Source organism: Patagioenas fasciata, chromosome 5 (assembly GCF_037038585.1).
Source record: "Patagioenas fasciata isolate bPatFas1 chromosome 5, bPatFas1.hap1, whole genome shotgun sequence".
Taxonomy (NCBI): domain Eukaryota; kingdom Metazoa; phylum Chordata; class Aves; order Columbiformes; family Columbidae; genus Patagioenas; species Patagioenas fasciata.
The window spans coordinates 60,995,331-61,019,420 of record NC_092524.1 but is presented as its reverse complement, the minus strand read 5'-3'; the positions used below and the strand labels follow the sequence as shown (position 1 = coordinate 61,019,420).

General features: G+C 41.1%; 1 protein-coding gene across 4 annotated transcripts in view; it reads right to left on the bottom strand.

Annotated features, from left to right (window-relative positions):
* KIF26A (kinesin family member 26A) overlaps nt 1-24,090 on the bottom strand; it is a 104,531-nt gene that overhangs the window by 31,724 nt on the left and 48,717 nt on the right. For all 4 annotated transcript variants that reach the window (XM_065839094.2, XM_071809703.1, XM_065839091.2 and 1 more), the window contains one exon: nt 19,470-19,636. In XM_065839094.2, the coding sequence (XP_065695166.1) occupies nt 19,470-19,636 (167 nt within the window). The remainder of the gene's footprint in view (nt 1-19,469; nt 19,637-24,090) is intronic.

Sequence of the window (24,090 nt, the reverse complement as noted above, 5' to 3'; positions counted from 1 at the left end):
AAAAGCTGAAATAATCCCCTTGTTACTGGCAGTACCAGATGGACTTTGCTGGTGATAACATTATGAAAGTCGTTCTTTGTACTCTACAGGTTACTCAAGGCAGAGAATAACAGTCCCAAGTCAGCTGAGCTCAAGATCCTCTCTTGTTGGTTGCACTGAAAATCCTGAGATAACAGAGAATTTCCTTCAAGACAGATTGGTTTTTCCTCCTCCATTCCATTCTTTCACATTAAAAGAGAAAGCTATTAAAAAGACATGCTTTAATGTTCTGAATGATAATGATCCTGCTTTTGAAATGCAGAATTTGAAAACATAAAAGCTAAAGAAGGAAAAATTAAAACATAAAATTAAAATGGTAACATTCTTCCTTGTAAATAAGGATATGAACATAATCAACTTTTCTTCTGTTCCCCACCAGCAACACCAAACAGTATAGCAAGAAACAGAAACTTACATCAAAACTCACATGGCAAAAATCCCCCTGCAGAGTTAAGTAGAACATAGCGTCAGTGAACACATGCTGGGCAACTGAGGGTTGCACTGAGAGTGAAATCTTCACTCTGTCAAAGCCAAGGAGAGCTTGGCCACCTGAATAGGATGTATGTGATCTGACCCTGAGACTGTCAGTAGAGAGCCCCTGCCAGATACACATGGTAAAAGCATCCAACATGCCATCTTTTAACATGACTTTGAATGACTGCTAGGGCAGCAAAAATGCAGAGTGTTATACTGCCAGCACTTGTGGGCAACCTGAGACCACACCACTGATGCCAACAGGTCGTCTGGAGACAAAGCACTTTTCTTGTCCATGCTTGCAATACACAGGCACTTTGGACAAGTTAGTTTACAAATACATGATGACAAAAAGTCTCTTTATACAATAGCTACCTTATATTTTCATCATGTCTTTCAGCACGGAATCTCCAAGTACTTTTCAGTGAGATCAAACTGGCACTATCATCTGTGGAGCATTATAAGCAACAGACATATGGAGAAACTAAGGCAGTGCTTTGCTGTCATACCTAATTCAGGGTAACTCTAGACCCCTAACCTTGCCACAGATCTAGTCGTCAGGCAGCCTCAGGCTGAGTCAGCTTAGCAAACTGATCAGAGAAGGAAACTCTTCCTTTGTCTATATTTATGGCAGGTTAGAAGCAAAAAATGAACACTGAGAGCAGGAGGGCCACACAGTTACTTCGAGCACCACTATTTGCTTCAAATTAGTTGCAGTGCGGAGAACTGGCTGTATCTGAGCAACAAAATTGCTCCCTTGGGTCAACATTAGACAGTGAATCAGTACGAGGAGCAGGACTCAATACAAGCTCCAAAATTCCCAGTCCTATGGTCTATATTCCCAAACTTGTATGTTAAACTCCTGTATCTTTTTACTTCCTCAGCTTCTAGAGATACAGACTCGCTATGTGCTTCCTCTACAAACACTGCAATATGTAGAAAAAGACAAAGATTCAAATGATGAAAAAATGAGGCTCTAGTTTGGAACTCTCAGAGAGAGCCAGAAACCACTGTTTTGTGAGGGACAAGCTGGACTTTTGCCTCTGAGGAAAGAAGCAGCTTTTGACTTCTGCTGCATCCTGAAACCAGCAGGAACTGCGTCCCACAGCGAAGCAAAACACTGCAAGCACAGGTTTATGCAGAACTTCGAGGTTTTGTTGTCAATGAGAACTGATTTAACTGCCTATATCTCAAATCCCCTTGCTAATACCTCATTTGGTATGAAAACATATGTTTGAAATAGGATACCAGGCAAACAGTTGTACAACTTGACTATGGTTGCAGCTGCACATTAAGACCGTAACGCCTCCTAAATTACATGGAGCTTTATTGTGCAGAAAAGAGTCTCTACCTGTTGGTACTTTCATTGTTGAACTCAAGACAGTCATTACCCTCTATCTCCAAGTACCAATTAACAAATGCGGTTATTATTTAATCATTGTGCTGATTAATATGAAAGATAATGTTTATTTCCTTGTTTACATGCGATGATCCCTTGTTGAAATGATAAAAACTCCTCAAGAGAATGTCTTCAAAGTGCAATCAAGATATATATTAACTACTGATGAAACAATTATTCATTCAATAGATTTGGCTGAAGGAGCTCCTCTGGGAAACATACATGAAATAGAATGAGATACAAAGGACAAATTTACTCAGGAATTTTGTATTCAAGCACCTAACTAACCGCTAACAACTCAATGAGTAAATTGATCCAAAAGGGCCCAGCTAAGTAAAATAGATAAGCAAATAAAGAGAAAAGTCAGCCTTCTTATAGTATCTCTCAAAATAGCTCAGTAACACAGCTGTGGATCATTTCAAACATCAGATCGAAGATATCAAATCCATTACTGGTTGTCTTAACCCCCCCCCATCAAGCCAGGACAACTTCCAAAATGATCCATTTCCAACAGTATTCACAAACTTTCTGCAACTCCACTGTTCAAAGGACAGTGCCATATGCTAGCTAAAGCAATTAACTGCTCTAGTGCTGATAAATCCTCTTCCTATGAGTCTGGAGTGCCACAATTTTACTAAGAAATTTGGCAAAGGCACTGCTGATGTCTGTGTCAGATAACAGGAAGCTGAAAAAGCAGAGGAACTGGAGTAGCTGTTGTAGAAAATAATCAGTGCTTTGATGGGCAACAGGCCAATGGCACTAATAATGAAGTATGTGGTTAACATTTAAAAAGCATCTCTTCTCAGGTAGCAGTGCACAAAGCTTAATTGCAACCTCTCTGTGTTTGAATGCAAGAATTCCTTTGCATGACATTAAAATGAGGTTGTTTCTGGAGCTGGAACACCACAGACATCTTGTACCAGCAGTATCAAACAGCTTGTTGGGTTTGTTGGGTTTTGTTGTGTGTATTGTTTTGTTTCTAAAAGGGAAAAGTTAAGGATCTAATGGAAAGAATAGGCAATTTAGGCAAAATGAAACATCACTATCAAACTGTAGACTCTGAATATGAATTTAAGTAATTGCCACCCTCAGCTCCTACAAAAAGAACAGTCAGTTATTTTAACTACTACAAAAGCCAGCTGGGCAGCAGCCTTTGTATGCTTTGCTTGGGCTCCTGGACTGGTCCAGGCAAAGAGCACCACAGAAGGACTCATCAATCCTTATACACTTCTCGCAGCACCAACAATATACTTGGTGGCACCCCAGCCAAGTACTTGTTAGGCCAAAATACAGGCCAAGCTGCTCTGGACATGAATGAAACAAAATCCAGCTTCACAAAACTCCTTAGTTGAGTAAAATTCATGAGAGTATGTCTTTACAGGGAGCCACTTCTGAGACACTCCAGAGTGCTAGATTTTCTGCAGTCCTCATCCAACAACCCATTACTGAACTTACACTTAAGTTTCCAGAACTTTTTTTCTCCAGCATTCCTTTTCTCAGGGGGACTTTGTCTCTCATAAATGGGGCCTTTTTTGCCTAGCATCAGAAAGACCGAAGTCAGGCTCATATCAGAACACTTTCTGTAGGAGCCTAATTAGGTGGCACAACTCTTTCCCGATTTGTTTCTTTTTCTCAAGTTTAATCTTGCACAGGAGGCCCTCACATCCATCTTCAGCACCACAGTGGGCTGTCTGACCTTCTCCAATATCAACTCCTGTTTCCTCACAGGGAAAATTATGACCTGTGGAGAACACTATGCTAGACTTAAGCATTGTAGTAATTTGTTTTTCTGGGCATTTTCCAAGCATTTTGTCACAGCTTTGACAGAGATGTATGCTTTCTACCTACCTTCACTTTCCCCATTCAGCCGCCACCAAGCACTCTTCCACAAAACATTCTTGCAAAGGAAACTAAGCAACACACTCTCATGCCTCTATTCCAATTAAAGCATGAGGGGCACCCACATATATTATGTTTACCTCTGGTTGCGAGATCTACTGTCTGTATTTTGCTTAACTCTTTCCATCTTTAATAGGAGATGTCTTTTAAGATGCTCTGGAGAGTTCTTTTCCCATAGCAAGGTGTCATGGTAGAAAATAAAAATAATATATGGCACATGCAGGAGCACTCAAATATCAAATGACAAGGGACAGGCTCTAACCTGCTCTTTCCCCTACACAATTTACAGGTTACTAGGTTTTCTGCCATGCATGGATGAGACCAGTGACGAAAAGCATGGTCAGATCAATGACATAATGCTCAGCACCTAGGGAATAGGACTGTGCCTCAACAGTAGCTACAAACCCTGCCTATTAAAAGAACTACACACTTTTTTGTTTTAAATTCTGCCTACGTGGTTAACGTGACATTTCAGATATTCTGATGTACTGCAAGCTGCTTCCAGCTTACACTCACTGTACACGTTCTGCACATTATAGCTGTGAAAGTAAACAGTACAATTTAATCCCCTAAGGAATAGTGTTCCTTCTGGGCATAATTTCTCCATGAAAAATAAAATTAGATTTGAAACTTTTATAACTATGCACAATTATAAAAATTTTGCTTAACACTTTGTGGAATTTATCAGCTTCAGAAGGAAGACTGATGTGAAATATACTCTGGGACACACATTAGAAATGGGTCAATTGAGAAATATACAGAGGATTTAATTGATGAATTGGGTTTACAGACAAACCACTGCAAGTCAGAAACAGAAGTGCAAGTCCTGCTTCCCATTAGTAAGCTCCACTGGCAAAAATAATAAAACTTCTGCACATTTGTTTCAGTGTGACTCATTACATATTAACAGTTTTAGTGTTATTAGCCAGCCTTATCTTTCAGAGATCGTTGCCATTATTCATACTGTGAGAATGCTTAAGGGCTTTACTGAGAGAGTCAAGGCCAAAGAAGAGTACAGTCCAAGCCTTAAATATCCTAAACTTTGGCATTTACTCAAGAGTACACTTACTCAGGAGTTTGGTTTGACCTTGACAATCACCACAAAAGCAGTTTTTATCCTGATTCTGAACTCTCTGCCAAGCTTGCAAAATTCTGGACGCAGTTTTACACTGGGAAACAGTCCACTCTTCCAAACTTTCCCAGTTTCCAGCCCAACAAGGCATCACTCCTCCACCACATATCCCAAGCCTTCCCCAGTGAAAACCAGCTCCAAAGGAAGCAGTGGGAAAGTCAGAGTCTCTCATTGTATCTGCAGTTCCAGTTATTGTTTCCTTAATTACTTGTCAACACAGACAACAAATAGACGGATGTCCTACAATACACCCTCCAGCACTCTGTCCTGAGCCTTCCGCAACTCACAGAATACACTTGGTTGGCATTATTACTTTTATTAGTGCTATTATTGTTTGATTTGTGGTTCTAAAATTAGAAAGGTAGCACAACGAAACAGTGCAGTTGCTACCCAAAACCTCAAGAAAACTTAAAAATAAACAAGGTATTAGTTTCCACGAATGGCATTCAATTTGGAAAACAAAACCTGGTTCAGATAGAGCCATTTTTAAAGAGAAATCTGGGAATGTCTAAATCTGTCATGAAGGTTTGGAAAGGACAGGAACCATCTGTATTCCTACCATAAATTTTGCCCAAGGAGTCACTTATAAAGTATAGATTAAATTTTGAGGTTATGGTTTGCTCTTCCCCCTAGAACAAGCCTACGAGGTTCCTGCAATGCATACAGAGCTTGAGGAGGATATAATGGCTTTTCTTATGTTAGTACCATTAAACAAGCACAGCATCAAACCTTTGTTTGCTTAGCTGTCCCAGCAATGCTGTCAAGAAGCACTGCCAGGAAGAACAAACAATTAATGTTCCTTATTTCAGTGGTTCAACTTCCTCAATAAATAATTAGTCCATCTGGATCACAATGCACAGCCTCAAACAATGGCAATTTTATGATGGGTGATGGCAATGAAGTTTCAATAGAAAACAATTATTCTGAAACATTCCAAAATGTCAAACCACATCTAATATTTTGGGGATATTACCAAGCAAACATTATGAGATATAGTATCTCAAATATGATATTAAATTCATGCTTTGCCTATTGCACATAGCATGATCTTGCAATTCAGGCTGAATTTCAACCTCTCACTTTGAATGACTTCTTCATTTTCTCTTACTATCTCTTATTAAAGTCAGCAAGGCAGAAATAAAATTCAGCTATGTTGTCATATCAGGAACATCATCTACTCACAGCTGATCAGAGAAGTCAGGTCCAGAAGAGATTTTTAGAGGTTATCTACATTTTCCCAATGTTCCACAGTAGAATGCACTTTACCTAACACACTCCCAATATATATGTTTGTCCAATTTGTTCTTTGAAACCTCCAGTAAAAGCAAATCCACATCCTCCCAAGGTAATCAATTCCTGTTTTTAACTATTCTTACTGTTAGAAAATTCATACCTCATGTTTCTCATAGGTCTGCCTTGCTGGAATTTGTGTTTCTTGTTTTCCCGCAACCCCCCCCCCAGCAGACATGTAGAGCACCTTATTTCCTTCTACTGCAGCAGCTGTTACTGGTATGAAAACCACTACCACATCTCAGTCATCTCATTTACAAATGAAGACGTCCTGGTCCTTCCAACCTTTCCTCACAGATCAAGTTTTCTTGATTTCTGACCATCCTTGCTGCTCTCCCTCTTCTCTATTCACATCTTCATAAAATATAGAAAGCAGGCTTAACATATCAGTATGCAACAGTTGAGACTTGTCTGAATTCAGGCACCACACAAAAAGACCAGACAAAGCCATTTGGGATAAACTCAAATAGACCTCTGTAGCATGACAAGTTAAAGCAAACATGCAGGGTACCCCAGCATCAGAAGTGCTCCCTCACAGTGTACAGACCCAACAGCTGATCCCTCCTCTCACCTACACATTCTTATTCAAACAGAAGTCACCAAACAAGCCCATTTTCAAGCATCCAAGCTAGTTGCATGCAGGAATCCAAGGAGGAATTTTCACAGCTCTTTCCTGTAATTTTTCCTCAGGTTTAAGAAACACCAAAGAGCAGATCTACATGAACACTAACTGTTACACTCCAACCATTTTTTCCACCAACAGTTTATGAGGTCACTGCTATGAAATTGTCATGAGTGATGTCAGCTCCATGTTCTCTACAGCCTGCAGATTTAAGACACTTTTCTGGCAGAAGAAGATTGCTTCAGCAGACAGGACCAGGGTTCAGGAACTGACATATATATATCTCTATATCTCTATATATCTGTATATATAGAGAGAGATACAGATATATAGATATATATCTCAGAATAACAGCTAGTCACCGCAGCCTGCCACATATCATTTCCAGCTCTGTTCACTAATGATGTTAAACAAAGCAAGCACAGATTAACATATTGCTGTACTTCTGTACTTGCTGTTTACAAGTGTACCATATGACAAACTGCTGAAAACCTGTGTAGGTTAATCTTTATGTAAGCAAGACTGTCAACACCTAATATAGAAATATGTCAGTTCCCAGGCTGCACACTGCATAGATAGCTATGTATTGAAAATACAGCTACCTGAAAGCCAGTAATATTTCCTCGCTCTGTTTCATGAACTAACTGAGCTAAAGGAAGCAGAACCACATCAATCTAAGCACACTCCTTAAGCAAAAAAAAAGTTTGTCATCTTTGCCAGCAAGACGTAGACTTAGGAAACAGTCACGTTGAGGAAAATAAAATTCTAGTCTCGTTTGTGTTCTACCAAGAAAAAGTAATAAAGACATTTTTAAAACTAGAAAGTCATGAAACACAAACAATGGTGCTAACTAGCCCTTCATTATTAATTACTTAAATAGATCACTTAAGATTTTGCCCTGCAATATCAGCTCCCAACATACAGAAAGAAGGCAGAATCAAAATTACTTACCAGGCAATAAATTATTTTTGTTACAAAGGATATTCTACTTCATGCTATCCATCAAGAACAATCTGGTATGAAAAGCAAAAGCATTCTGCTCATTCAGGCTGCTCCAGGGAAGAAACAGGCACATTTGCAAGCGGAAAGGATGAGACAGAAAATGCAAGAAGCGGCTAACAAGGGGTTCATCTGATACACTAGATTCAGGCAAATATCAGAAAGAGAGGGACTGAGCAAGGGAGAAATTCAGTATTTTCATATTCCCAATTACATATAGCAGTCTGAATACAAGTTAGCATCTGCGACTGTAAAGCCTCCTTTACCATAAAAGCTCTGGGGTGAGTTATGTTTTCAGGTTACCTTCCTTTGCCCCAATACACCAGCCTCACAGACATACCCTTCTCATCACCTCCAGTTCCCTCACTTCCACATTTCAGTCCACATCTAGAAAATTCACAAAGGCTCCATTCTCACTGCAGCTGGGTTTTATTTCAGATGCTTAGTCAAAGGCTTGACACCTATACTGCCAAGCAAATAACTTCTCAGGGGGACATTTACTTATTCCTACTGTTAGCAAGTTAAACGGTCACTGACAGCATTGAATGATGCAGTGGAAATCACCGAAGTACAGAAGTCATATGCTCAGAAAATAAGTATTTTTAAACAGAGGAAGGGCACATCGTCTCTTAAAGCCCAGTGTATCTGTGATTTATTTAACTGACATGAGTTCTAAAATGATACTTCTCAGAGGTATAATAGGCTGAAATGGCAGCACCATTTAAAATAGCACTTAGCAGGAAAATGTTAGATGCATGTTCTTCCATCACTGCAGATGGAGAGATTTGACTATTTCTGACCCAAAGACAGTAACTTCAGATTTCAGCAGAAATAAGCAGCTCCGGAAGGCCTGCTCCAGTCACATTATCAGAATATTCTGAAGCTTGGACTCCAACTAGCTTCACTAATAACGCTTAGATTAGATTCATTTTATGCTGATTAACTTCCACTGAGTCATTTCCTCCCAGCAAAAACTCCATAGGGCACTTAATAATTGAGCTCCACCACGGAAGACACAAGACGCCCAACAAAGCAGAAAGCAACCCCAAGAGCATCACTCTGATGACTGGTAAAGCAGCACTAACTGATGCTGAGTGAGGTACTGGCTAAGCTCTCTGAAATGTCCTGCCAAAAGAAACATCTTCCATCCTCCAGCAGAGAGGATGAGGGAAGTTTTAGAAAGCCAAATTCACTGCTGTTTCATAAAGAATTTAAAAGTCCCTTCAGAGTAATCCTACAGTTGGTCAAGCACTACAGTTATAGTGCTGGTGCATTAGTTCGGCTTGACATTTCATTTTAGTTATAAATTATAATGTGGGATGTCTTATTTTTCCACAAACACAAGCAAGCAAAGCAGTCTAGCTCAGAAGAGAGACGGTGTCACTTGAAAGTCCATCTGCCCTGCAAACCACATCCTGCACACAGTAGACTGAGTGTCAGAGTGACCGCGAGTCAGTCATGACAACTAAACATTCAATTAACTATCAGTCTGAATTTAGTATTTCACCTGCTAAGTCTTTTTGTCTTAAGGAAGTATTAAAATAGTTAAACACATTGGAAGAGTCTGAAAAGTCACTAATAAAGTTGTAAAGCAGGTGCAAAATGTCAAGTTACATCCCCGCAGGAAAGTCACCATTATCATTTTACCTATGGAATGCTCCATTTCCACTGCAGCAAAACCACCAGCTGCCACTGCCAACGAGCTGAGAAGCCCCAAATAACGAGAGTCAGGGCAAGCACTGGTGGTCAGGAGTTCAGGAACCAAAAAAGCAGGCAGACTGGGAGGGCTGGTGTGGGAGGGAGGCAGAAGTGTTCATTTTGACAGGCTAGGAAGGGCAGAAAGGAAGGAAAAAGCCAAAGGGAAAAGAGACTCTGGTATATAGACAACAGTGAGATTCCATATATTCAGGAAGCAGAGCAAGCAGATGTATTCAACTATGAATTAATGAGAAAATATAGAAAGGATCATACGAAAAGTCCTTAAACTGAGGGAGAAAATATTAAGTTCAGGAAAGATCAGAGAGAGGACAAAGTAAGAAGAAATATCTGCATGACTCCCATCAAGATTATCCATAAATACTTCAGATTTTTCCCTTTTTTAAAATCCCTTCCACTGGCCACTGTTTATCCCCACAAATAAATTCAAATTTGGGTGGCTCTGAAGGCACAGATTCTTCCATCTGACATATCTGTGAGCACATCTGTTTTATTTTCTTCGGCTTTGCTCTTCCTCCTGAGCATTATGAATGTCTCAGAATATAGACCTAATCTAAGATTCAACTTCTGCAACAGCAGCCTGAACTGATCCACCCAGAGCCACCCAAAAAATCACCACATCTCCTGGAGAGGGCTGCTTCTGGCGCTCCAGAACCTCCATCAAGGCACTCAGGACTGACAAAAATCAGCCTTCCCCAGGGGTGGCCTCGCATGACAAAGATCTTTAAGACATCCAGTCAGTGTTTTGTTGTGCCCCAATCCTGCTTTTGCTGGGAAGCTACAGAGCTAGGACAACCTCTCCAAAATCCAAACCTCACCATGAGGTGCCCACATCCATTTTTCTCCCCTCTTTCACTGTCTCCTCTTTTATATATTTTGTGCCAATCTTGTTGGCATCAGGCTCCCTCTTTTCTTAATTTTGCCACCTCCAGCATAGCCCAACCTGCTCCCACACAACCCCTGTGGCCAGTGCTGTGCAGGCAATGCTCCTCCTTCCAAACACCTCCCTGACACCAATGCCTTGCACAGTCTCCTTGGTTCATACCATGATCTCTAAACCTGATCCCTAATCCTCTACACTGGGGAGCTTCATTTGCTACGGCGATGACTCCTAAATGCCCAACACTGTTTCATCTGGTCACCACCACCCTCGCTTTCTCAGCCAATTCCGTTTCTCTCAAATCCACACCATGGGCTTTCCACCTTGGTTGATCATTCAGTTCTCCCCCCTCTAATTAAGCAGCTATATCCTGAGCACAGATCTGTTTGCCTTCCGGATATTTTTCATGCCTTCAGCAGTGCCAATGTCCAAAACTCTACCTTCCCTCTCCTCTCAACTACTCTAATTTCTTTATCTCCTGTCTTTGCTGAACTACGGCTCTGTCTCTCATCTCTGTCTCCCCGTCAGCCTAGCCGTCATCACAGATGAGCTCTTCATAGCAGGGAACCTGGCTTACCGTATGCTGATAAAGCACTGTGTAAATGTAGGATGTGGTATTAGTAATGATGCCAGTAATGATGGTCTGCTCTTAAGCATGCTGTCCTGAGAGTCATTTCTGTTTCCAAGGACAAGGCCTACTAAATTCAGGCTTATCTTCTAATTTATCCTCCTTTATGGGCTAACACGAAATGGGATATACCTACAGCATACACGGTTTTGTTTGCACTTAATTATAGGCAGTATTATGCTGCCACAGCAACTGAGAAAGCTTAAGCTGCCCTAAGATGATACAAGATCCTGCACAATGCTGCACACCCTGCCCATCTCCTGTCCCCGCATAGCGTTGTGCTACACATGGGTCACGTTTGCTCTCTGGGGACAGCTAGCAGCCACATTCCAGCAGCCACAGCGTGGCACCAGCAAGACGAGACAAGTTCTTTGGTGGCACCCGCTCTGTCTCCATTTGCACATCTGGTCGAGGGCATTCCTGCTCTCCCCAGCTCCATGCAGAGAGGAAAAGGGGGCTGGGCAGGTGTCCCCCTTTCCAGCACTGTGCGAGAGGGAGGACACAGCAGGGACCACCCAGCTGCTTCAGCCCACTGCAGTCAGAGGAGGGATTCATTAAGGGGAAAAGGTCAATTATATATCTGGCTCCCCTTCACCTGCACATCTACAGCTCTCCCCCAAGTTGCAGATTGCTCAGCCACCCTTTCCTGACCAGCTTCCAACAGTGACCAAATGTCAGCAAGAGAATGTGGAACACTGAGGAGCATTTAATGAAGAAGGGTTGATGCACCAAGCAGTTGTTGAGCTGCATTAATGCCATCACATCCCTGAAGAGCCCTGCAGCCCCTGTCATACTGCTACAACACTGCAAAGTAGGGACAAACCATGCACAGGTTTGGGTTATATCCGCCCGTACAGCAGCCTAACTGAGAAGAGCTGGTACCCCACTTTCCTAAGTAATTCAAATTTAATTTTCCCACATAATTTTCCCACAGGATTTCTTGGGTGTGGGTTATGTGTAATGAGGAAGCTTTAACAACCGACTCTGCTTCTTCCCTTGACCCATCATTCCCCAAGAATTCACTACAGTTACCTGTAACTATAGCAAGCGCTTCTGTTGCAACTTAACAGACTAGCTTAACTACCACAGGTCAGCACAAAAAGGTGTAACTCGGGATCCAGTGAGTCACGCATTTCCTTCACCTTTTGGTGAACTACTACTTATTCATAACCCAGTTATCCACTTTATCTGTCAAAGAGATTTAAATTGTGTCTGTTCTGCACAAAGCCAGGATACCAGTGCATCCCAGCAGGGTACAGGGCAAAAGTTTACAGCTATTAAATACAGAGAGCTGGTGAACTACATTATGAGCTTAGCAGAAATGTAATTCTTGCTTTTAACAGGACAGAGAATGACAGGCTGAAGTGATTTAGCTAGAAACATCTTAAACATGACAACTTTTAAAAAATGTATGTTTCATTTTTTGCGCTTTTTTCCCTCGCATTAAATTCTGAAACTACTGATAGTCATGGAATAATCAGGTTTAACAGGTTAGCAGTAATATATGCCTCAAGTGTTCCTAATACATCGTAATCTTCTTTCACAGAATTTGCATCACTGTCAAACCGAACTACTGATTTTCAGTTGATGCTTTTAACATGTTTCTATGGTTACTTTCCAAGGTCGCACCACAGAAGCCTGAACGGCAGTTCAGAAAGACAAAAGGCATTTTGCATCCTTCACCGTATTAAATAATTTATGAAAGTTAAGGCATCCTCACAGAAAAAAAAAATCATAAAAGAATAGGTTCTGAGGTTATTTTCTCAGCAACAGTTTGAAGCACAGTAAAATCAATATCTCTACAAAAGCCTTCAAGAACTAGGCTATTTGACTAATGTTCCATATGGCACAAAATACTAAGGAACACATTCTAAGTTTAGATCTATATGCACAAGCCTACATAAACTGCATGAACAGACTTTAAAGCAGAATATGTAGACATCTAATTTGCTGCTGTCAGCTTCATCTTTTAAATTAGGCACTAAGCATTGTCCCAGAAAGTACTCTAAATCTAAAAAACGCAAAAATAAAACTGAAAAAATTGAAGTAAAAATGGTAATGACAGCCTTTATTATTTCCATCATTTTTCATTCAAAGCCACACAGATTTCATCTGTCCCTGAAACGTTACAAATTTTGACTAGTGTAATGAAAGCTTATACACAAAATATCTGAATTCGCTGCCTACCGCTACACTAGATCAGAGTTTATTGGAACTAATTGAAGTGTCTGAGGCTTGGAACAAAAACACATTAGTCATTTAGCGGTTGTGCTAATATTGCTATGCCTTTCCTGCAGTTTCATTAGATACAGACTGCTTCAATACCCTAATCATATGCTCAGTCACAGCACAATCAGTACACAGAGTACTGACAAGCTGTCCCACCATGCCTAAAGCTGATAAGGTGTCTGCTCTATGAGTAACCTCAATTATTGACTATATTTTATGGTCAATCTAATGACCAAATGCTTATCAGTGAACCATCGGGTGCCTGTAATAGGATAGTGACCCTTAGTTTATATGTACCATTATTGCTCATTAGTGAATAATTAGATTCTTTAATCCACAACTCACAGGCATTAAAATATGATGGAATATCCTGAATCTAGAAAAAGATGACTATGCTTATTTTAACTCTTAAGGTGTTCATTTAGATTACTCAGAGATTGTATGTTATATCTTGTTAAGAAAAGCTGCTTGTAAAAAGCATATCATGTGTAATGTTTTATACCATGTCTAAATTGACACAGCTCACCCAAATATACAAGAATATAACAAGAGTGCAAAGATAATGGGTGTGATTCACCACTATGATTCTCCAGACTTATTAACTTAAATGTTTTTAGTCTATCAAAGCCCAGCAACACTGCAAATAATTTAGAAAGCTGAAAAATCCTGAGCACATAGTGAGTACTCTGCTTGGAAGACTATTTTGTCAAACAAAAGTAGGTGGATGCCAGGGAAAGTATCTGCAACTACACAGCTAATCATGCACCTTCAAAGGCAGCAGACCCACAGCAGCAAGTGCAACCCTGTGACGAAACCAGTTTGAAAGGATGTGAAAATAACCCAACATCAAACAAGATTAAAATTTAAGAAGGGGGACTTTAAAGTTTGTCTTCATCTCAACATTGCTGAGGGTTGCATACTTTTACACAGATTCTCTTCTACACAGCTTTGATTCATTCCAGCTGCCCTATCACTGCTCAAACCCTCCTTGCAGCTCACCCTTGTGCACCAGCACCAAACATCCACGGCTCTCACCAAAACACCAGGCCAGCAGTGTCCTGGGGTGCATTAAGAAGAGTGTGACCAGCAGGTTGAGGGAGGTTCTCCTCCCCCTCTGCTCTGCCCTAGCGAGACAGCATCTACAGTACTGTGTCCAGTTCTGGGCTCCCCAGTTTAGGAAGGACAAGGAATTACTGGAGGGAGTCCAGCAGAGGGATACGAAGATGATTAGGGACCTAGAGCACCTTTCTTGTGAGGACAGAGTGAAAGAGCTGGGTCTGTTCAGCCTGGAGAAGAGAAGGCTCAGAGGGGATCTCATCAATGTTTAGAAGTATCTCAAGGGTGGATGTCAAGAGGATGGACCAGACTCCTTTCAGTGGTGCCCAATGATAGGATGAGGGGCAAGGGGCACAGACTGAAGCACAGGAGGTTCCATGTGAATTCTTTACCTTGAGGGTGCCAGAGCTCTGGACCAGGCTGCCCAGAGAGGTTGTGGATTCTCCTCTGGAGACATTCGAAACGTGCCTGGACACATTCCTGTGTGATCTGCTCTGGTGAACCTGCTTTAGCAGGTGGGTTGGACAAGATGATCTCCAGAGGTCCCTTCCAACTCCAACCATTCTGTGATTCTGTGACCCTCACCCAGCAGCACAGGTGGTGCTGCCACCACTGTCACCAGCCACCAACCAGCAGAAATGGCATGTTAATGGTGATGGCTTTGATTTCTCAGGCGCCTTGATTCTACTCCCAAGAGAGTGGTATTTTCTTTTTTGGCAGACAGCCCGTTTAACCTCTTCCCAAGTGCATGCCCCTTCTTCTCCTCCTCCTCACTGCCCTTCTCCTGCCTATTCTTGGAAAGACCATTTCCTCTCTTCCCCAGGTGTCCAGGTGACAAAAAGCCCAACAGGTTATTACAGTTTTATACCACAATATGCCAATATTTACTTAGTTGCAAGCATAGCCCACAGAACAGTCCTACAGGTATTTAACGTATTTTCACTTAGTAATATACAGTTTGTTTGGGTTCTTTATACAAAAAGAAAAAAACACCTGGAAATGGGTATAAAGTGTAGAGCGCTAAGCAAGGTACAGCTCATGCTACACCAAGGGACAAAGGCCGGTTGCATTCTTCTTAAATCTGAAGTAGGCAAGATTAAATTTCTCTTGCATTGCAAGGGTGAAATGGGAGCCTCTTTGCAGCCATCCATGCCCACTAGCTGCGTTTTTCTTATAGCATTCTTATTCTTTTAGTGAGTGACTGAGAAGCTGCATTTTCTGCTAAATCCACTGCTCCTTTAGTAACATGACCATTGAGTAATGTCTGGCAATTTGCTTGTGTGACAGAGTCAGATGCAAATCAAAGCTTTCCTCCTTCTGTGACAGATCAGAGTGAGGAAAAAAGCTTAAAACTCATTTAATTTCTTAATGCGCTTCTGTCTGCTGGCTCTAATATTTGGCTTTGATTCTGAATACTTAGCACTTCCATGCTAGACACTCTGCATTTCTAGGTAATGAATACTTTTTTTTTTTGAAAAGCAAAACATAATTAAGCTTGAAGAAATTAAATATGACATTTAAATGAGAAAGAGCTTTGGATGAATATGTAGATTTGGGTTGCACATACGCTTAACAAAATCAATGCACTCCCTGCAAACACTATCTTAAAGATACTCATTTCAACCACGGGTACTTCTTGTCACCAAGTAAATGTTCTGCTGCAGCTCTTACGATTTTCCAGCAGAGGACATGAACTCTCTGTATTATCTTCTGAGTTTGTAAGCTTACAAAACACAAAGCTATGACTCTCGCTGAGGAACAAACTGGAGCAACAAAACCAACCAACCAACCAAAAGAACCTGCACAGACCTCCTCCCTTCCCAGGCACAGGACAGCCCACAAATAAGAGTCAAAGCGTGTTATTTCACCAAACAGAGACTCTAGTTTTAATGTGAAAAAGACGTTTATTTGCTGCCAGGAAACCATGCCACAGCCCAAAAGCTAATTATGCTAGGACCCGTATAAACACAGTTAATGCTGTTTCATGAAGAACAAGAGTAGAATCCTTTATTCATGTGAAAAAAATCTTTATCTAGTGTTGCTGCTAAGAAAATCACAGATACAGGTTCCACAAGCACACTATGAAGGCTCTGTCTTCTAAAATAACTAACCCTGCACCTCAATACACTGAATGTTAGCATACAGGCGTATTTTTTTGTCAAGCTACTTTATTTCTATGACAAAACAACCCTTTTCACAAGCTAGTGTCCTAACCACAGCCCTTTTTACAAAAGGGCTCTTGTACAAAGATGGAGGTACTCAGAACTGGTCAAAGAGAGGGCACTGATTTGAAAATAATAAACACGTGTGTGTGTGTGTGTGATTATCAATAAATTAATCACATTTATTCCAGTAGAGAACAACGAACAAAATGTGCCAGGCTCCACATAATGCGAGTAACACACTGGCCCTGCTATGAAGTTCAGAATTCAAGTGTCTGGAGAGAGAAACGCAGTAAGGAAAGAATCAGCACATACAGTTAACAGGGACTACAGCATAACAGTAGTGCCATGGTTCCTCTTTCACATCTAGGTGCTTGCTGAGAGAGCATTAGCTGAACAGAGAGATGAAGGACAGAGAAGTGGATGCTGCTGTAAAGGATTCAAGGCAGAGGTGACCTTCTTCCTCAACCTGCTCAAGGCTGGATGGTGCAAAGGGAAGGCAGAGATGGGATTGGAAAGGCTGGAGCAAAGCAGCTTTATAACCCATCAGTACCGAACAAAACAAGCCCAAACTGTTGATGTCCCAATACTTGTGGTCTCTGGATAAGCTGCTTCCACCCCAGTTTCTGCCAGCATCTGTCTCTCACTCATCCTTGAAGATTTCCTGCTCCTCCTCTCCTCTCCTGATGAGAACTGCACAGCTCAAGGGCAGGAAGAAGAATCAGCATGGAAACTTTGAACCATAAGATCCCCACGGCAGGAGGAGTCAGAAAAGGAGCAGTGGGAGAGGGAGACTCCTGAGGTTAATGCCGATGGTGGTGGAGCACTCTGGCCAGGACTATGCAACAGCACCCACCTCAAGACCTGCTCAACGTATTTATGACTGCCAGGGATCAAAAACGGATCTCCCCCAGCCTTTGTGAGATTTTCTGCATTTCAATTTGTGTTTTTAATCACAGTCATAACTGAACTTGTTCCTTGAATACTTGCTTTTCGGGAACCTGAGATTCCTAGGCAGGCTCTGGAATACTGAGAAATGAATGCTGGAATACATTAATCAGCAGTGTGATGAAAGATCATGAGAATGCTACAAAACTAATTCAGGTAACTGATAACTGTTAGAGGGAAAAATTATTTCTCGCTTAAGTCTCTCTCTCCAACAACAACCACCAAAAAGAAAAAAAAAAGAGCAGTGCTTTGTGGAAAAAATTTCAACCAGTCCTGTTGTTTGTTTAAAAAATTGAAGAGAATCAATTTTGAACAGAGGAAACATGGGTAGGGAATAAGCAATGTACTAATGGGTTTTAAAATGTTTTAGCTAGCACATAGCTGCTAAAGCTATAAAACTCTCATTCACTCAAGGCAAAGACAGATTCATGAGAAGCAATTAGGGCCTGTACAATGATGTCATTTGCAGTGTTGCTGCTGACTTCAAGAATCTTTGAATCAAGTCAACGACAGTCATTAGTACATATACGTCGCTTTACAATAAAACGAGAACTGAGATTTGCTGACCAGGGACAGAAGCATCACTAGTCTTATTTTGGATTGTTAGACACTGATTTCTTTCTCCCAGTTCCAAGTAGGGTATTTTATTTTCTGGATTCCCCAGTGAAAATTATCGTCTTTAACATTTGCTTATGACATGCAGATTCACATTGAAATAAGTCCAAAGTTGATTAAGCTAAATCACACTGTTCATACCCACAATACAAAATACAGTAACGAAAGCTGTGTTGCTGTCCAGTCTGGGTACTTTGAAAGGGATTCATCTGTCCTTATTTGGGTAACTAAACAAGAAAAGAGATGTCTGAGTTTTCCCCTTACCTCTCCTCTCCACTCCCACTGATTTCAGACCCCTATCTTAAAATCAAACAAACCATCTTTGGTAGGCAACCATGTCTCTGTGTTAACTTTAAACCCACAGCACTTAGCACAGAGACAAAACACCAGCTCACATGCACCACTCTTGGGGTGGTCATTCCCAGCCTCTTTTGTACGGACAGATCGTGATATATAGGCATATAATGCTTAAGACTCACTATACGATGTTCTTCAAAAAAACAGAACCTGGGAAGTTGAGCTCCTTCTGAGGTCAGATTGTAATTTGTAGTAAACGTTTATTTAATGGTGCAAACCATTTTAAAGATCAAGGAAAAGGAAACAATAGAATTACCATCATTATTACATGATAAGAAGAATCCTCACTTAGTGCATAAATCTGACTTTAATGCCATTCACAGGCATTCGTTTTTCAATATTGTCTCAAAACATGTTCAGTTCTGAATTAAAAAAAAAAGGAGTCTGGAATGCAAGTACAAAGCCCTGAATTTTGTTGTTTTAAATACCATCTGCTTGACAGCTATTGCATTTAATCGACATGCTAATTACAACAAACATTTCACAGACAAAACTAACATATCGTTTTCATTATGAGACCCAAGAATGGAAAAAAAAATGTTCTAGACTACTGTTGGAAAAGGAATGCCTTAAACTCTTAACTGTTGTTTACCAACTATGGAGAAATAGTAGTAGCATACATAAGCCATGTTACTGAATAAAACTCTAACTTTTTTTTAATTTAGGTTCAACTGAAAAACTCTTGTTACTTCAGCTTCTGCTCCAAGGAAACCTACAGAATAACAGACTCACTACAGGTAGAAATGGCCATTATGGACTAGACAAAGACCACCACACATTTTCTTGAGATTTGGTAAATAGAGGTTCCTGCTTAGGTCTCCAGAGAGAGAAATGGGGTGTCACCATCATAACCCTGCTCCCCGGTAGCAATGGGAAGCCACAGTCATGACCAGCTGACCAACTATCTCTCAGCAAACAGTACTACACGCTACACCTTCCACGCATGGCAAGAAAACTCAACAGCATTTCACAGACTTTTCAAGACCCATGAGCAGTTGCAGATACCAGAAAGGTGAAAAACTACCTTATGAAGAATGAAGCCGCAGCTGAGGTACCTGCCGAGACCCCGGTTGGAGCAACCAGGCTCTGGGAGGCCATCAAGCCACCTGATCCCGCGGGGTCGGAGTTGTTCTGCCCTGAGCTGATCTGAACATTGGGACCATCCCGCCCACTTTCTGGTGCTGTTTCTGCCTGAAAAAAAAAAAAAAACCACACACACAGGTTAATAAAGTTGCCTAATGGCCATGACAGGGACAAATCTATCGCGGTGCTTCTGAAGAGTGTCTCTGGAACGGTGAAGGTGAAGACAGCAGTGGTTGAGGAGCGATACAGCTGGACGAGAGTACCGCAGTAGCTCCTGCAACAGAGAAGGTAAAAGCCATGACCGCAGCAGACAAACAGAATATCATAGAGACCCCTGATGATGGGTAATGCACAGTTTAATAGTTTGACAGGCATGAAGAAATGGAAAACGATAAGCAGAACCCTTTTGTTTTCCAGTGTTATTTGTGAGCTGGCAGAACTGTTTATCTGGTTCAGTTATAAGTGTCAGGAATTATTTCTCAGTGACACATCATCTGCTTAAGAGGAACTAACCAAACAGTCGCATTTGTAACATGTTTCCACATGAATAACCCCAAGAACTAAATTTTTAAAAATTGATTTTTTAAGACATACATACAGCGTTATCTATCTTAGCAGAACAAGTACATGGTATTTTTGTCTCCTGCAAACCATTTCAGTGGAAGAACAGGAGTGACTGGAGATGCATCTTCTCCAGCATAAAGCATCTGTGGTATCTGAGACATGAGGAGGGGAGACATTTGGTTTGGGATTTTGCCAAAATATCCAACATCTCTGTTGTGAAACTGTGTCACATTCATATCTTCAAGCTTAGGCCACCACCTCTCTCAGTACCAAGTTCAATTAAGTCCCATCAGTCAAATGTTCATTGACAGTGCTGGGAAGGCCTCCTTTTAGGAAGAACTTGCTCTATGTCTAGGAGTACTGAAGATTTAATTAAAGATGACACCACAATAAATATTTGTCAAAAGAGTTAATTGCTTCATGTATGATAATATATGACGTTTCTGTCATCTGAAATACTACTTTGACATTTCCAACTAATTAGCTAAAATAAATTCCAGAAAAGCAGACAGCCTTGCAATGAAGCACAAATGCAATTAGGTACTTCCTGGGATGCCACCAAATTTTAAATTTTGTGCTGCCATAGATCATGTTTCACAACTGTAGATACACAGACATGGTAATGGGGCATTCCCAATTACATACACACCCTCAGTTTTCTCATACACTGACAACCCAAAGAGAGTTTTTCTCATGAGAACTGAAGCAACCCGATTATTAGGTATCAAGTAAAAGAAAACTCTGCCAGGCTGGTGCATGAAAGGCCGTCTGGAGTTTCATCTGGAGTCATTTCCATAGGTTGCGCACTGAATTCCCAGCAAAGTCAACAACAAGAAAGTGTACCCAGCGCTTTTGAAGGTCTGCTCTTTAAAGATTAATATTATCATTGGTATTATGGAGTGTCTGACTAATGCTTTACCACAGACTGCTACACAAAAAAAGTACTTTTATAAAGCTCACCTAAGAGATCTGAGGCTGAGACATATGAGAATATTCACACAGATCAATTTAATCCCAGCAAAGCTACTCATGCTAGAAGCCTAAATGGAAACTCTGAATAACCCTCTGCGAAACCCTTCAATTTGTAACACAGAGGTCTCATGAGATCAGGTTTAGCAATGCAGGCAGAAAGGCAGAGACCAAGCACTGCTAAAGGTCAAGACCGGCACAAAGAAATGGTATGGTGGCAACACGTTTTAAAAAGGGAGTGTGGCTATCCCAGACATGATCTACTGGCAATGACAGCCAGGATCAGAAAAGAATCAGGTCCACTGATGTGGTCAATTGCTTAAGACTAAGTGATGGAGTAATGAGGACTTTGAAGTGGTCAATAAAACAGGTACCTGAGCATTAATTAATTGAAGCAACAACTGTATGGTCTTGACCAATACCAGCCACAGAAAGTATATAGCATAGGGGTGAAAAATATGCAGGCTGAGGAAAATCTGAATATGACATCTAAACTTCTCAGCTACATCAACTGACATAAAGCGCTAAGTAAGCAGAGCTTACTATGGAGTTAACAATCTACAGACTGAGAAATCTACACCAGATACTCTGGAACCAGTATGTGGGGATCACAAACTGGCACATGAGGGGAATGCCATGCACAGTGGTCAGTAACATGGTGGGCAGCAAGAGGAGGAAACCCAACCACCAGCCACTGACAGGTGAACATCAGTGTTTTAATAGTCCCATACATTCTGCTAGGAGGACAACAGTAAGTCTCTGTCACACATGCTATTGTCTCAGACTAAAAATTACAGGGTTGAGATGAATTCCCAAGGCATATTTTTCCATTCACTTTCCACAGGGCTATATTAGACAACAAGACTTTGAAACAAAGGAAATAACATTTGAGCAATATATTGAAGAAAGCATGTGGAGGGAGCAATGTGTTGCCAACCAATCATACTTTCAACTAATGCATAATCTAAATGACAGCATAATCTAAACCTAAAGATGAAATCTGCAGACTTAGCATGAAAACTTCAGTGAATTTTACAGCAAAGTGCGACAGAACTGTAAGAACTGATTGGAATCTGTTAACGGGAGCAGGTTTTCTTTCTAAGCACTCCAACTTCCAAGAGGTCAATTCCCATAAAAGCTATTCACACTTAAAAACATAAGAAGTATATAACATATATTCTTTTATTACCACTTCTTCTTTTCTATGAAAACTTAGAAACCCACATTTCTAAGACCAACAGTTGTGGACATGTTAGGCATCTAACATGAAATATGCAACTCAAACCCAATTTTTCAGATGGCAGACGGTTAATACGCTTTCCAAACCAAGATGTCTAAATTGCATGTCTGTAAATCACCATTCTCACATTAGATGCTTTTGAAAACTCAAACTGTAATTTCTGGCTAAATTTGGCAGTATTATTCTCAATTCTGTGCATGCAATGAGAGGAGAATGAGGGGAAGCCAAGGAGAAGGCATTTGTTCTTGTGGAGGAAAAACTGAAGACACATGAGATAAAATTATCAGAAAACAAGCCATATATTTTTCATTAAATCTTCAGTTACTCAATTAGCACTCTTAAATACAGAGGTAAAATCAGTTTTCATGCCTGATGACACACTTAGAAAAAAGCCAAACAAGTTCTTCCAAGTTTAAGATTCACTTCAAGGACTGCTTGCGCCATCCAAAGTGACAGCATTTTCCAGCACATTCATGTTCAGCTACATCTCTCAGCTGATGAGGAGGGCTCAGGTATGAGGAAATTTGTCAGGTCCAAGTCGTTTGCCCTGAGGCAGGTAAACTAAAGACAAGTAATGGGACTCTCCCACACACTCAAGTTTGTCACACCACCATTTCAGCTTGTGTCACTTACAGCTGCTAAAGGGGTACAAATAAGATAAGGGGGCTTTGGTTTCAACCAAATTTCTTCATGCATCTCCCTCATCCTAATCTATGTTCTTCTGAGGATTATGTGTGGAAAACATAATCCTCTAGAGGATCGGGAGCAATTTTGCAAAATGTTTTTAAGCATGCAAGTCTGCACAGGGAGAAGACTCCCGTCTGCAGCTGAGAGTGAACTGCTCTTCACTGTTTACTAAATTTTCATAAATCACTCAGAAATCACAACCTTGTCACTACAAAGTGTTACTGACTGCAATGAATATTTCAAGTGTCATAAGCCTCCACATACAGAGATTAATGTTTAATTTTCTATGAAATGGTTTGGGGGACAAAAGCCATTAACCCTCTGGAAACCAGCTGAACCTCAAAGAAGGATTTCCAAAACTGGTCTATAGGACCCCTTCCCTCTACTCTCTCTGAAGCCACATGAAAACTGGTACCAGTAAAAGCACAGCAAGGACAACACTTGAAAATGTCACACCAGGCGTTTTGCATGTTCAGGAATGACCAAGGTTTCGATGCTTCATATCAGTGCCTGTGTCATGAACAGAAGGATTTTGGTACCAGGTCCCAGCACTCATCCCAAGGGCATGGGACCAGAGCAGGTCATGCTGCTTTTTGGCTGGCAGCTTCCGTATACACAACTGAGGCAAACAGGGTCACAACAAGCAATGACAACCTGAGTCATTCCCGGTTAAGACGGCCAAAGGCTGAGGGACAGGGCAGGAAGAGATGGAGGCGACCTGACATCCTCAGGCTGTGAAGATGTGCTGGGCAGAGGAGGAACATCCCCTGCTCCATCCCCAATTCTCAGCACACAGGCTCTCTGCCATGACCAGACAGCAGGAAACACCTGCCCAGGTTTAAACGAGTCTAGACTAGGCCACAATTACACTGTAGAGAAGTTGGCCACAGATTAAATTTCCAGGTCCACAGCACACAGTCAGACCATAACCATCTGAAGGACAATTACAACCTTAGCAAGCTCTTTACATGTTTGAAGTGCAAAGCTAAAAACTAAGCCATAATGTTTCCAGTTTACTGAATATTTCCATTCTCTGGACATTGACCTTTGTTCAGGGATCCAAAAAAGACAAGCGAGGTGCTGCCACTTTGTAACTCATACA